At 34.7% G+C, this 16,298-nt stretch overlaps 1 protein-coding gene across 1 annotated transcript in view; it reads left to right on the top strand.

Moving 5' to 3' along the window:
- Window positions 1–16,298, top strand: part of ADGB (androglobin) — a 122,134-nt gene that overhangs the window by 24,964 nt on the left and 80,872 nt on the right. The window contains exons 6-10 of the mRNA XM_052784793.1: window positions 422–610; window positions 6,731–6,870; window positions 8,162–8,248; window positions 9,907–10,118; window positions 11,705–11,833. Coding sequence (XP_052640753.1) covers window positions 422–610; window positions 6,731–6,870; window positions 8,162–8,248; window positions 9,907–10,118; window positions 11,705–11,833 — 757 coding nt within the window. The remainder of the gene's footprint in view (window positions 1–421; window positions 611–6,730; window positions 6,871–8,161; window positions 8,249–9,906; window positions 10,119–11,704; window positions 11,834–16,298) is intronic.

The raw sequence follows: 16,298 nt of genomic DNA, 5'->3' as shown, positions 1-16,298 counted from the left end.
TAGGATTGTTTTTTAGTGAGTACAAATAACAAGTATTAAAGCCAATACTGATTTTTAGCAGCTATATCTAGTAATAAGTAATTAAACAAGTGACAGTTCACAAGTCCTCTAACATAGTTTATTTTGAAATCATATGTCCTAATTTTTCTTTGGTAAATGATGAACAGCATAATTTATATTGTGCCTTTACTTAATGAAACTAAGTTTTGTGTTATTGTAGATAGAAATTATGATGATTTTAAGAAAAGTTGTGTCAGTGAAATTAATTTTTGCATGAAACCATAGCTATACTTTTATGTCACTTATTCATTTAAAACAGGATCTTTTCTATTCTTTGATCATTATAATATACCTTGATTTAATTTTTCTAAAAGATGTAAGTCGAAAAAAATTTTTTTTTTCTGTTCATCTCTGTTTTCAGCTGATGAGGTGGATTATAAGTGAAATTTATGCACTTTGGAGGATATATAATGAAAAGGCCTTAACTAATGGAACATCCACACTTTTTTGGAAGCCATGGGAACACATTTATGCCTTATGTAAAGCTACCAAGGGACACATGCCTCTGTACAATAGCTATGGAAAATACGTAGTGAAACTTTATTGGATGGTGAGTACTTCCCTCCAACAGTATATAAATATTATGCAGCTAGCATGGCAAATTTTAATGCTTAGGTAAGTATTTACTATTATTTAAAAGATCTGGATTTGTAGGAGTAGAAGCATTGACAAATTGCTGATGCATGTTAAAAAAAATGCCTTCTACAGTTCTTGTGATATTTGTACAACTTAGAACTTGATAAAATGGAGTTATTGCTTGAAAAGGCAATATTCTTTTTTCGTAGCTTATGTAGAATTTTGCTGATTGTTAGGAGATTTTTTTTTTCCTCTGGGCACTGCAGCAAGATACTACATTTGAGTTCATTTGTTTATTACATTATAGAAAGAGGATCCAATAGTGGCAGTTGCTAATGTTGCATATGTTCAAACTATTGAAATAACTTTTCTGATACTTGTGACATTTTTTTTGTGTCAAACAGCAGTTTTCAATGTTATTCCTTAGCCCAAAGCACAATTTCAATACATTTGACAGAAAATAATTGGTTCATTCTGTATCATGTAATGAGTGGTTAAAATAATGTTGATTTAAGAAGTGATTAATTTTCACCATTTGTAGTTTCTTTCAGCTGCATGTGATACATTACATCCTATATTTACAGGGTTTGATTTCTAAACCACCTGTCCTCTTATAGTCTGATGTAAACTGTTTTTGATTTAGCACATTTAAAGAAATTTTCTTTCTTTTGTTTCTTTCTTATACCTTTTTGTTTTATGAAAATACTTCTTGTTGATATTTTGGGGGCTTTTTCTACTCTGTGTCTCAAGATGTTATGACAATACTAAGCATCATCTGTGTGTGCTGCCTGAATTGAAATTCCTTTTACCACTTGAATTTTCAGCATTGTTTGGCTTTTACTATATAATAAGGTATGTTTCATTTCATTTTTGGTAGAGAGAAAAATATGAAGGCTGATTATGAGGTTTGCACTGCACTACAAACTGCATGATTTAAATTCTCACTGGGTAACTTTTACCCCATTTTTGTTTCAGTCTTAATTTAATCTGCTGGGTTTTTTTGTGTGTGCATTAATTATTTTGAAATAATATTAAAAATATTTCTGTTCCTGTGTAGTGAATGATAGAATATGGAGGTTTGATGCAAATGTTAGTAGAGGCAGACAAGTGGCCCACACCTCTGGTGTATTAGGATAAAGAATGTTTTTTATTGTTTAAGTAACTCAGTTGGCTGGCTTTACAGAGCTATTTGTATCCAATTGTATTTAAAGGTGATTAAAGACTTCCAGTGTGAGGACCATTTACTGAAGATGTACTGGTAAAACCAAAACATCCCATGGAGTTTCTAAAGATAACAGACAATAACTTCTTAACGCATTTTACAGTCAACAGGGAATGCTTAATTTAATATTGAACCTCATACTAATAAATAAAGAAATAATCACTGACCTGAAAGTTAGAAGTTGTCTATGTTGTTAGGGTTATTCTGGTTACATTTGTCTTTTGGAAACAGAATATGTCACAAAACACTAAGATGTGTAATTGACCCTGTTAAACTTCCAGTTACCCAAACTTGAAAATATTTTTGACACAGTCAGTTGAAAAAATAAAGTTGGAAGTGTTAATGAAAACTTAAAGGCATCCCATTGGACTTCTAAAAAGATAGAATTCATGGAAAGAGAAAAACTTGTACTTAAAAAAGGAAACAAAACCTAAAAAAGAATGTGTAAAGGTTGGGGTTTTTTTTAAAAAGCAAAAATTAATGCACATGAATACAAGTGAACAGCCAAGACAATGCAGACAGCTGATTAAGCAGGCCAAAGGTACTAATGAAATTTAAGTTGCTAATAGTACTGATACACAATATTTAAAAACAGGCTATCACAAGTTACTGATAATAAAAACATAAACAGCAAGGTTAAGAAAGAAAACACCAACAAGGAGTTATTCAATGAATATTCCTTCTGTGCATTGGAAGGCTGAAAGAGATATATCTTCCTTGGCACACTGTGAATTGACCAAACATGATAGTCTCTAATAGAGCAGGTTTAGAAGCTTCGGCTGCTCAAATTAAACATTTTCATAGGTAAGCTATGGATGTATTCAGAGTGCCTGCTTGAGATACCTGCTTTAGGCATCACCACACCAACTGTCTTCAGCAGCAGAATTTACATAGATGAATTTAGGTGGTGAAGTGGTCTGTTATTGTCAGTGGGGATAGGTGTGTTTTTTTTCCAAGGGTGATTAAGTTGTCTCACATACTGAGTGAGGAGCTATCAGAATTAGTCAAACAAACATTCAGAGTTTCTGAGAGTTTTCCTGGAGGTTAAGCAGCTGACTTAGGCTTTGTATTAGGTATATCTGTCTATGCAGATATCAAGCACTAGATTATTCTGTGAGAGTGCATGAAAAGTTACAGAAAGTTCATATCTTTTGTCAGATGGCTGCCACCTCTCCTTTTGCATAAAATGTGGTGGTTAGAGCACTTAGGAAGAGGTGGAAGAACAGAATATTCTTTCCTTCTCAGTTGTTAAGGACTAAAACTCCCAGTTTCTGGAAGGAAAGTTCCATGACTACAGCTAAGACTGCTCTGCAAAAATGTATGTCGCGGGACCAAAACCCAATGGGAGACACCTGGATTCTTTTCCAAAGTTTCAGTATCATTTAGACTTTAGGCTGTCATGTGTTTAACTTGGGTGTCTTCCAGCTTGATAGAGGTTACAAAGGCATTGCATATAGTTAGTTACAAATGGAAAAGAAGATAATCCTAGTGGAGAACTTTTCAGTGAAATACAAAAAGGTCCAATAGCTAGAATTTTACTTTAGATTAATTCAGTCCAAAATACGGCATAATTAGTTAGAAGAAAAGGCAATTAAATATTAAAAGAATTTTTGAGGGAAATGGTATATTCAGCATTTCTTTATATCCTTGAAGTGTGATGAAGTAATTTAAAAAAAAAAATTGCTCATTTTGCTTTCTGGGAGAATAAGTTATTAATATATATTCATGGGAAAAAACCTCATACAGTAAAAAGGAACCACCAAAGACTGAAGAAAACGCAAGAAGAGAAGAGGAGAATAGGGAAAGAACAACCTGGAGGCTTTTTTTTTGTTTTAACCCACAGTAAAAAAAAATAAAAAATAGAGATCTCTTGAGAAGATGTTCTCAGCCAATAGGAGGCAGTCAAAAGAAAGAGCAACAATAAGTACAAGAATGAAACTCTTAAATTTGGGGAGAAAAGTTTTGTGAGGGCTGTGTTTGTGAAAAGCGCTGATGTGGTTAATGGAAGGATTTGGAAGATGTTGTGTAAGAGTGCAGGTCAGAATACTCAAGGACAACACTCTTAAATGCATAACAATAGGAGACAGAAAAGTATACCAGAGGAGAGGAAGAGAATATATATATATATATATATATATATGTATATAATTTGGTAAAGAGTGAAGAGATTTTGTTTTCCTAATGGTCTTCGTGGCAAGTCTCCAGTTTACCATTATTTGAGATAATTAGTGTTGCTCTACAAAAGGAGAGGGCACAAACTTCCCATCTCACAATGTTTTTAGAACTTCAGAATAAAGGAACTTGCATCACATCTGCAGCAGATGATGCTCCTGGAGAGGGGCAGCAGCAGGTCGATGCCTCAGATGGATAAGCTGGCCAAGTTTCGTGTTGGAGTTGTGGAGAGAGCCTCGCAGTTACATGCAGCATGTCACTCAGAAACACCTCAGTGCAGAGTTCTTTCAGAAATCTCTACAGTTACAAATAAAAAAAATAGTTACTCAAACACTTCCATGACTCTTGGAAAATTGCTCATATTCTACTTCTATGCTGGAAACCATTACTCTAGTGGTTGTAGTATAAAAACTTCCTCTGAATAAAAGTAAGGAGGGATTTCTTTTACTTCTTTGTCACCCTGTTAAATTGTTTATAAATCTGTCCATCTTTTGGAATCAACATAAATGCAAACAAAGCGAGGGAGAGCTTTTGAATGGCTGCACTTACACACGTTGCTGTTTGATACGTGTCTCTTGAGAGGGAATAAAACCCTGAGCATATTAATTTCATTTCTAAATAATCCTACACCATGTATTTGTATTAAGAAAAACATACAGTTCTAATACAGTATAGATCAAATATGATATTTTAAAAGGAAGTTTCATGCAGTTGCTATTGATACATGTCAGCTAGCCATCACTGAGGAAGAAATAGGAAAACAGTTAAAACTGGAAGAGTCTCTTAACTTTCCTGTAAGGGGGAGCACTTAGCTTATTTACATGCCTGTGCTTTTCTCATCCCTTACTACTGCCTCCATGTACAGAATAACTTATATTCATATAGAGAATAAGAGTTGCCTGCATTTGAGAAGGCAGAAATGATGTTGCCCAGGTTCCTCAGCAGAGGACATTATTCTCTGTGTGAATTTAATGCCGCAGAGGTTGTGTATTCATGTGATAAAAGACCTCATTTTAAAGCATCTATAGGAGTTACCAGGGTGTTTTAGTTTCTTTGACAGTTTTGGTTTGGTTTTGTTTTGGGCCTTTGGGTTTATTTCATTTCTTTTCCTCTGGTTGTACAGCTGTATTTCACAGAAAGAAAAAACAGGGAAGAAAAAGAGGGTCAAATGGTGGAATATTAAAGAAAATGTGCAAATGAGAAAAGACAAGTATCAGTAGAGATAGAGGAGAAACAGATTTCAGGAGAAAGTGGAAAATTAAATGAAAAGAGAGAGAAAGCACAGTGGAAGATAATGAACTGGTTTCAGTAAAATGCTATATTGAATTCTGAGGGGGTTGCCATCCACCAGATCAAACCTATGGATAATAATTTTTCACATAATTGGAACAATATTCTTTCAGTTTTACCCAATAGCCTACTTCCACTTTGCATTCCTGACGTTTATTGAATTTGTTTCTTTATTTCCACTTCTTCTCACCTACAGATTTCTTTTGCTGTCCATAAACCTTCTGCCCCACGTATTTTTCTTTCTTTCTCTTGGTGTCTTATCTCCTTAAACCAGCATAATTGTTTTTAGAGTTAGTAGTGAAATGTTGTAAAAAGGTTATCACTGATGCAAAATAATTGTGATATGGATTCTGTTATTTATTAAGTATAAAAGGTGAGCAGTTGGTGAGGAGGAGAAAAATTTTTTAAATGGTGCTACATATGCAAAAAAAATGCTATTGCTTTTTAAGAATTACATGCACAGAATTACTACTGTGAATTAAAAAATGTCCTGAGCTACAGAAAACCAAATAACTCCTCAATCTTTTCCTTTACTTTTCAACTTGTACTGCTCTCTATTAAACTTCAGCAATTACTGAAAAAGGAGATGAATATTGCCCTCTCTGATAACATACGGTGAACATTTTAGTGATTTGGTCATTCTTTGTCATTTTGTGGGTGAGCTAACAAAAGTACTTGCTATTGCTCCACTAAGTCCTTTGCCTCTCATTATGTCTTAATCACTAGGAGAGAGACTTTTTTGGAGAAGGGTAGGCAAGATTATTTTGTGGGATACTAGCTCAATTTACTAATGAAATATCTGGTATTGAAGACATCAGTATCTTGTCTTACCTGTTTGTTTCTTATCCTGGAAATATGGATATTTGTTACATTCAGTCATTTTGTGTTGTTTCCTATAGTGTTTTATAAGATACAGTCTTAATGCTTTCCAGGACACTAACCACTGGAGCCAACATTCCCAGGTAGTTCTTGGGAAGCAAGGGTGACTGCATATATCACAAGTATTTTCCAGACTAAGACCTTAGGGAGGCATTTGCAAAACTGATATCTTAGTTAAGTCTTTTTTTAATATTACTGTTTCCCAGGCATCTGTCATGGCTGCTGAAGAAACAGCAATGAACGCATGCACATGATGGACTAAACGTATGAGAGGAAATTTATTTGGAAATAGCTGCAATTAGATTAATCTCTGAAATAAGTCAGAGCAGTAATAAAATGCTATGAATACCGTTTCCATGCTTCTCCGATATTATATGAGAACTTCTTTTAAAACCATCTGTAATGTAAATCAAATTACAGTAGAATTGGATTCTTGGGAAAGGCTTAAAAGTTCTCTTACACACATGTTCTGTTTCCAGCCCACAAACTCAGTGTTTTCGTTCTTCTTTCCTCTCCCTCCCTCTATCACAGGGGTGCTGGAGAAAGATCACTGTGGATGACACTATGCCTTTCAATGAAGAGGATAATTTGTTACTACCAGCTACAACCTGTCAAATTGAACTTTGGCCAATGTTGCTGTCCAAAGCCATCATTAAACTGGCAAATACTAGGTATGTTTAGTCATCTCACTTTCAGTTTGTTTTGTGAAGTCACACAGAATTTTCAGAAAGTTGGTTTAGTATACTTGGGAAATATATTTTGCTAAGAATTTTGTAGTGACAAACATATACTTTTCTGAAAGCTGACACTGTAAATCAGTAAAGCAAAATCCCCTGTAGCTACAGAAGGTGCGGTGTTTCCTTTTTAGATGTGTTTGTAAATTTATGCACAGAAAACTTTGCAAAGAAACTGGAGTACGGTCCCTGTTTGACATTATTCCTAAAAAGCTTCACATGTGTTTTTCTGCCCAATGGAAATGTCCAAGAAGTTTTAATGAAGTTTTAATTGTCAGCCTCAATATTGGCTTAACCAGTACTGAAAATACAGTATCGTAAGCTACTTTTGATGCTCTTGCTACAGTTCTGCTGCCGTGTGCTGTGTGGTGATCCACTTCCCTAAAACTGACCTGGAAGGTAGAATGTGGCCCATGGTGCAGTGATTGACAATTATTGCCACAGGTTCCTTTGAGATACGCAACGAACACCAGGTGTTTAAATGACTAAACTTCAGAAAAGAATTCCAAACACCGATCTGAGTAGTCAAGCTTCCCTATTCTGGTCATATCAAGTTATGTTTGTTGGAAGAGTGATCTAAAGTACTTCTACACAGTTTAGGATGTTGCTTGCAGGTGCCTGTTAGGAAACTCTATTGGCGGGAACGTGTTTGAAATACTGCGTTTCTCCAAAGCACGAGGGTTAGTCATGGCCAAGCGCTGGCATCTTTAGCCTTGGTCCTCTCAGGATCTATGGATGGAAATCTCTCCAGAGAGTAGGAGACTGTATCGATTTGAAAGAGTGGAGTGTGGTACACTGGAAATACAGCCAAGTTGTGCATAATAACCTGGGAGTTAGAGCAGCTGCTCAGGAAATGGAAGTTCTAGATTCGTATCCGCTTTCTAGCGTGAGGGATTTAAAACCCACTTCTCCAACCCTGCAAAAAGAGGCTTTACTGTATGCAAGTATACACAGTATGCTTGCTAACAATTTGGAAACTATGCCGGTGTATCAGAGGGAACACTAAAAGAATGGGCCTGTTGCAAAGGCATAAAAGCAAATTTGACTTTGTAGGCTAGTATTCAGCAGTGCTTTGGAAAACTCCTACAATTGCATGTGATGACTTGTTTTTCAGCAAGTTATTCTGTTTGTATATGGTCTTACTCCTACAGAAAGCAATGTAGACCAGAGAGTTTACTGTGTGTTGGTTATATTACAATTCTGTATAATGTTTACTTTTGTCTTATAGTATACATGAAACTGGAAAAAGAGAGCTGGACGAATTTACAGTTCTGCATACCCTGACTGGATGGATACCAGAAGTTATTCCTCTCCAGTAAGTTCTATTAAACAATTTACATACAGAACGAAATATTAAACAACTAATAAGGTGTTATGAAAAATAAAGCTGAGCCCTAAAAGTCCTTCAGCATCAATTTTGGGAAGTGTACAATTTTTAATTCTCTCAAGTGCCTTCAGGGAATGCAATTTTATTGTATTTTTCTTTGTAGGTCATATAGTTGCTTGTAAAGCTTTTTATCATGTTAAGCTGATGCCTTTTCTTTAGAAAATTAATTTATTTTTAACTAATATGAAACACTGTGGTGAAAACAGGGTTAGAGAAATCTGTTTCATCTAATATACAGATTCAAAAGGTCTGCCAGATACTTTGTATCTGAATGTGCTATACAAAGTATACATCATGAATTTGGAAGTAATCAACTTCAGCTAGTATGGTGTTTTCACCTTTTAAATTGGAACAGTTGATATACTTTTATTTCCAACCCAAAATAGTATTTCCAACCTATAATAACATTTTTCTTGTTTCCTGTGCATTTTAAGTCCATTTTGTGGTTTTAAAGAACAGACATTCTAATTTTCCAGCTTGACATTCTTTTTACTGAATAAATGACTGGGATACAGGCACTAAATATTTAGACTTATTTTTTTACCTTATACTTTTTTGCCTTTTGATGTATACATTCTAATGAATACAGAGATAATAAATAGTTTTGGTTTATATATAATTTATTTAGGTATAATTGTTTATGTATAACAGTATTTCAGTATTAAATAAGTTCAGTCAAAGGCTATTTTAGCCCTTATTTCAGCATTTTTTATGTCCCAAGCTCTGCTTGCAATTTAGGTTTTTGATATATTTGTGTCTTACAGTAGTGCATATGTAGCCCATGGACTTAGATTCCTGAGTAACCTAAATTTTGTTTCTTTATGTAGTTAGTTTTACAACTGCAACAACAAAAAACAGTATTCACAGCTCTGGCACTTACTGGAAATATATTTTATTCTGGAATAAGAAAATGTGAATACCACAGTCTTTGCGATGGTAGTATAAGATGGCTTTAGCTCATTGTACAATAAATTTTTTTTTTTTTTTTAAAAAAAAAGGTTGCGTGCAGTTAGCTTGCATGAAGCTTATTCATGGCCCTGAACGATTCATTCAGTTTTAGATTATTTCTGGAATCACTGATTTTCTGTGGAGAACCACTATGGCTGCAACTGTCATGTCATATCAAAAAACCATTTTAGCTGGTGGAATCAGTGGAAGAGGCATGGAACTATGTGTGCTGAAACAGTTAGGAAAACCTAGATTGGAACGTTTGGTACCTTTGAGAAGGTTTTTAATGTAGAGACCCAGAATCAAGTTATTATATGGTGTAGTTGCAAAGTGGTCTGCAAATTGTCCTGCTGCAACTTTTATCTACTAAAAAGCTTTAGCAAGGATGCTTTATTTACGTGCTTCTCTAACCACTATCTCTTTCTTTTTGCGTCTGTCCATAATCTATCTCTTAACAAATTGGCTGATAGACAAAATCGGGCAAGTGTGTTTTATTTACTAAAACAACCCAGTAACTTTTCTGAGAGCTGGACTGTCAGCTGTAGTATAGCGTTGTCGAAATGAAAATCACGCTTTCTTTTCTTATTGCAAATATCATTATCGTTGACATATGCGAGTGTTTTGTTTTTTTTTTAAAGGCCTGGATACTTGGACAAAGTCTGGGGCTTTTTGAAAGAGATTGTGCCAGAATTCAAGTTGCCAAATCAGAAGACTCCAGAACTTGATATTCCTCAGTCGGATACAAAACCTAAAGAGGCCAAAGTCTCAGAGTTAAAAAATGAAGTTTCATCTGTGAATAAGCAGTCTGATAAACCTGAGAAAGCAGAGAAAGCTGATAAAATTGGCAAAGGTCTGTAATTTTAGGTAGCATTATCTTTGTCAGCCAAGCATAAATAAAGTTAGCATAACCTCTGGCTTCAAATTTGTATGTCTTTATTATGCCACATGCTGTGGGTTTGTTGTTAGACTGAACATGTTGCAATGGTGTAAATTCAAGACAGTTTGGTTTGTTTTTTTTAACTATAGATCTTATTAGAAGCAGTACTAGTCTCTTATTTTATGGAAAAAAAGCTTGATTTTATGGCAGAGACTTGTTCAGCTCTGTCACAGCCATTTCTCTAAAGACTGGTTCCTTGCAAAGGGATAACAGAGAGGTTACAGTTTCCTCAAAGGCAACACTGCTCTCACCATCAATAAATTATACATTTCATAATGGGTGTTACAAACTGTGATTACCTGCAGGGGGTTCTGACAAGTATATTCTAATGATTACCTGTGTTTTTATTTATAGCAACTTTTCTGTTTATGCTACTAGGTATAGGTATTAATTTTCTTCAAGAGCTGCTAATCCTATTTACATTTAAATGAAAAAAGTTAGGTTTAGAAATTTATTTGTTCTTCAGTGTTTATATTTGAGACTGAGTTTTCTTAGTTGCTGTTTCTAACTTGAAGGCATGGATGCAATTTCACAACACTTCTAATGTCTTTGGAAGGTATAAATCATATACTAAAATTTCTATTTCTTCCTAGATTTTCAGAAAAACCTGTGCCTTCCCCACTTTGAATCTCAAATACTATGTCCTAATGTCAAAAGTGTTATAAAAATAATAGAAAAGACCTGGCTGAGGGGGTATTCTCTCTTCTTAGGAGTTCTTGCTATCATTTTATGACCCACCCACCAGCATAGTAGATGTTTCAGAGTTTGGAATGGACATGCACAGGGATGCAGCCACTGAGAACAGCACTGTCATTCCTCCAACAGGGTGCTGTAATTTATTCCCAGAAAACTTTGTAAATTTAATCCTGCCTAAGACTTAGAATTTCTATTAATAACTGAAACAGCTAAGAATCAGGGAAGCATTATGTTACAATACAGCTCTGTAATCTCCAACTCTGAGGCTACAAGCTCTGTTCAGATGCTTTATTAATGTTTGGGATTTTTTTCATTAGAAAGGTATTTTCCTACAGTCTAAGTCCTAAAGTTTGAAAGAAGGTTCTGACTGTGGGAGACTTTCTTCTTCCATGTCCATTGAGAACCTATGCCTCATCTATGTTAGATTTTTTTTGAAATTACTGATGCACAGGAGCAAGGATATGAAGAAATTATTTGACACAGTGCCAGGAATTCAGGAATTCCAAACATTATAGTAGGGACATGAGAGTTGTGGACTAACTGGAAGGTGGGACTGAAGCCTTCCTGGCCCCTTCTCAGTAAATCTGCATTTACATCTTCAGAATTATTTTTAATTTTTTTCAAACTGAATGACAATAGTTCTTTATTGTATCTCAACTCTTCTGACTTAGAATGGTTTGTGGTTGATTTTTTTTTTTAAATTTATCTAAAATGTCATTAAAGCATTTACACAGTATGAGACTTTATGACTGAAATTTTGTATCTGAAAAAGAAAAATATTTAATCTTTATTTTGCTTAATAGAAAAAGCAGAGCAGAGAGAAAATGGAAAGAAGAAAAGCAGAGAAGGAGAGAAAGAAAAAAACAAGTTAGGACTTCAGTCTTCACAGATGTTGGCAGATGCCCAACGTTCTCTTCAGGCCTTAACTGAAAGTAAGTCCTATTCTTTTGAAGCTAAAAATACAAAGAGGAGATATATGTAAAGCAAAGGGTTTTGCTTTTATTTGTTTTTGAACTTAATTGGGGGGGAGGTTAAATATACTAATTTTTAAAAAATTGCAGTTCTTTACAGGCTGTATTACAGACTGAAGTAATTCCAGCCTATTAGAATCCTATAACTTATATTAAGGATAGTAGTGCAGTAATTTGTGTTTGATATCAAAAGGTAAAGTAAATCTATGCAGAATATTTAGAAGTTGTTGGCCAGTCATGTAGGACCAAGATTTGTTCTAGTGTAAACTGTCTTTCTGTATTAAAAATAATTTTTTTTTAAAAAAAGCTTCCTCTCTAATAACTTATTTGTTCAATATCTATTTTATTCAGTAAATTGCAATTGGAAAGAGCAGGAATGCTTCTTAATTGAAAGATAGGGAAAGGGGCGGGGTGGGCAGAAATATTAATTAGAATTCACTCCATTATTTAATTGTTTAATAAATTTGTTTCCTTTGTCCTGGAAATATATCTTGATTAATTTATTTTTTGTATTGATACCTCCATGTTAACATAAATATTAAGTAAATTCTTGCTTTGTGCATTTAAATTTAATATTTAAAAAAAAAAAAAAACCAAACCAAAATACAGTTTAAACAAACTACAAGTAAATACTAATCGGTCAACTAATCAGTCAATAAGAAATGTCATGCTTACTAGCATAAAATATAGAAAATCTTCATAAGTATACATTAAGCTGATTTGCTTTTGTTGTTGCTTATATTTGCATACATGTAACATTTCCATATGGCTAGCAGAAGGAAACATATTTATTAGGTGGAATACCATCTAGCTGCAAATCATTAGGTAAGAATAGAGCATCTTTCTTTGGGGAAATAACTACAAAGTAAAAGTGTATAACAAGAATGATGTAAATCGGATTCTTCGGAACTATGTAAATCCTGCTTCTTGATTTAAATCCTGATTAAAATTGGTGGTTTAAATAATTTTAATTTATATCAAACCAATACTGCTGTTTGTCATCAGCAAATATAGTAATTTGAATTCCTACCTCGTTTACTACTAAAGGAGTTAAACAGCAGTAAATTTTAAAATGCGTTGCAGGAACGTAGTTTGCTTCAGTGGCAATAGTTGTGGAATAGGAAATGAGGCATTTCACATGAATATGAGGAATGTGACCAGTACTCAAGCACATCGTGGGGAAAAGAAAGCAAAGGCGAAGCAGAAGGATCCAAGTGATGAATTCTAGAAATTGTGCAAAATAAGTGAAAGAGTATTAAAAATCATCAGGCAGTGTTTCCGTATGAAAATCAACATGACATTTTGATCTTTGTTCTGCCATTTAAGGCACAGTTTATGCTGTTTTCTGAAAGACAGTTAGTGGCCTGTGAAGAGGTTATTTAGAAAGATTATTAGCTCAGGGCTCAAATACGATGGTTAGAGAACTATTTTATCCTAAGTCTGAACCAGAAAAGAGTTTTGAAAAAGAGTAAGAGGTAGATATCTCACTAATAAACTTTATAAGAATTTGAACAGAAGTAAATGTGAAGATTGTAAAGTCAGGGGCTGTAAGATATGAGGCAAATTTAAGATTATTAGACTGCAAGGGAAAAAAAAATGGAGAGAACTGCAATTTGAAATAATACTGAATTAAAATGCATTTTTGTTGTGAGATTGTAGCCACAAGAGAAAAAGCTTGCAGGCTTTATGAGACATATGGTCTGCAGAGAGTGGCCCAGGACAGTAGAACCATTGTTGTGCATGAAGTAACATCTGAAACTAAGGCTAGGTTTAGCAAAGTCAGACTCCAGAGGCAGTAGTTGTAAGAAGTTTCTGAATTGTTCTTAGGAGCTTTGTAACAGTGGCTTTACTTAATGCAATAGCATTTTTCTTTTTTCTTCTTTTTTTTTAATGTAAGTGGCTTGAAAAGTATTTAATTTCCAGCACCACAAAAGTGCTTATTTCCCTACTGTAAGTTTTCACTCTGCCTATTGAGTGTGAGGACTTTAAGGGAATTGTTCTTCTTTCTCTGATAAATATGAATTATTTCTAAAGAGATATTTAACTAGTCTTGAAGCATTTCTATTTTATTTCTAAAACGGCAAAACCTTTAGTATTCATTAGGTTGTATATTCATTACCTTGTTTAGTTTCATACACATTGACATACCGGTTACTTCTAAGTATTTGGAAACTTCTCTTACAGGCTTTTTGATTTTGTGTGGATTATAATGTTGTGGTGGGTTGACGCTGTCTGGCAGCTAATCCCCTGCCCAGTCACTCGCTCAATCCCCACCAGTGGGATGGGGGAGAGAATGAGAAGGACTGAGCCTCTTGCCCACCTCCAGCATACTCACTGGGGCAGCATAGTGAGAAACAGAAGGATTTAATGCTATGTGAGCTCTGCTCAGCAATAGCTGACACATCGGTGCGTTATCAACACTGTTTTGGTCACATACCTAAAACACAGCACCGTACAGGCTGCTCTGAAAGAAGTTAGCTCCATCCCAGCCAGACCCAATACAAATGTATAAATACACTTCTGAATCACTTGCGCACTCAGACCAATGCCTGCTGCATCCCCCAAATACAATATGAGTTTCAGGATCCTTGCAGCATTGAACTTGTTTCTCTATTCATGCTATTATGTGGATCCAGCAGAATAACGAGCCCTTCACCTGATCAGTCAGGGCTCTTCCTGAGAGCAACCAGCTCTCTGCTCCTGTGGCTTATCAGCCAGCTAGTCCTCAGGAAGCTTTTGTAGAAAATGCATGTGTTCCTACTGGCCCGTTTTAGCACACAATCTGCACTTTTCCACTCAGCAGCCTTTTCTTCTACTAGACCATTTCTCCTTTCTTACGTAGGGAGTCCATTCATTCCATAAAGAGTTTTTATGATGATATGATATGAGCTACTTAGGCCCCTTGTTCCTAAAAAGAGCTACGGCTGCATTTTCCATTTATGTTTCTAGACTAATGATTTTCCTAATAATTTCTCAACTGCTGGAAAGGGAATACTATTCCACTGGAGAGGACGCTAGCCAGGAATTTGGGAGTTTGTTGTACATACCAGATTTTATTTTTGCTAAGTCTCATTGTGCCTTGATACCAGTTTTGTAATTAAAGATAATAATATTTTCTATGTCACAGCAGTGTTGAGAGACTATTACTATGTTTAAAAATTTCTGAAACCATACAAGTAGATCTGTAATGTTAACCATCAGAGTCAATGAGCTACATAACATGTAACTGTGAAGTTTTTTCATTTTCCTTTTGCCTATTCAAAAGAGTTTTGACTTTTAAGTAGGGACCAGAGCTTAATATTTTGTTCTGTATTTTCAAATGCATATTATCGTTCTGCAATATTTATGTCAATTCTGAAAAGCACATAGGTTGTTTTTCTGAAGACTAAAAATATACCCTCCAATAGGCAAAGCTAATCCATGCCTAACACAACAGCAGAGGTTAACATAGGAGCTGCACAGCTGATAAGAAGGATATTGAAAGCCAACTGAAGTGTTTTGGAAAGTTAAAACTCAGCATCAGCTCTTGTTTGACAAATAAATATTTAAAAGAAACATTAAGATACAGGGGGAAAACTCTTTGTGAGTCTTCAAAACCTATGATTTTTTAAAAAATAAAAAGTTAAGAACTATTAAAAGCAACAATTTTCATTCCTGGCCTTTCTTTTTAAGTGGCTGGAAATATATATATTACATGGATCAATTCAAATGATACTTTCCCTTCTCCCAGGGACTGAACATTTGTTCAAGTTGTGTAGTACTCACTCTCTCTAAATGAATTTGCAAAGCCGCAAATGTGAAACATAAGCAGCTACAAGGATTCAGAAATTTTTAACAAAGCGCGGCAGAATTCTTTAATCCACACTGATGGTTATAAATAATAGGCTTTGCTGAATCTAACTGTTTTGTTTTACCATATGTTACAACATTTTTCATCTAATAATACAATTTTATCAAGACTATCAGGTTTAACTAGTTTACCCAGATGCTGAATTCACACTAATCAACAATACACTTGGTGGCAAATAATTTGCATACATCCTCCTCATTTTTTGTACAGTGATAAAGGATCAAATTATATATATTATTTTTAAAAGGCACTGGCATAATGTACAAAATCTTTCTAGTACTGTAATAGTATTATTAAAGTGAATATGGTGTGCCTGGTTAATCATCTGCATGCTCTAATAATTTGTTCATTGCTCTTTATTGTCTGCCCTGCAGACATTTTGTTTCACAACCCATCTGGACTGAGTATGACAGCTTTACATTCCACCTGGTATTTGATTAAATACTTTTATTTGAGAAATACTTCTCACAAGCAATGAGTTTGGTGTGCCTTGTGGCACATACTGTTCCATAATGTGTAGGACATCGTAGCTACTACTGCTGTATTTGTAACAGATCAGATATGTCAGTTGGGACT

This window comes from Harpia harpyja, chromosome 4 (genome assembly GCF_026419915.1).
Source record: "Harpia harpyja isolate bHarHar1 chromosome 4, bHarHar1 primary haplotype, whole genome shotgun sequence".
NCBI classification, from domain to species: Eukaryota; Metazoa; Chordata; class Aves; order Accipitriformes; family Accipitridae; genus Harpia; species Harpia harpyja.
This window is presented reverse-complemented; position numbering and strand designations above follow the sequence as displayed.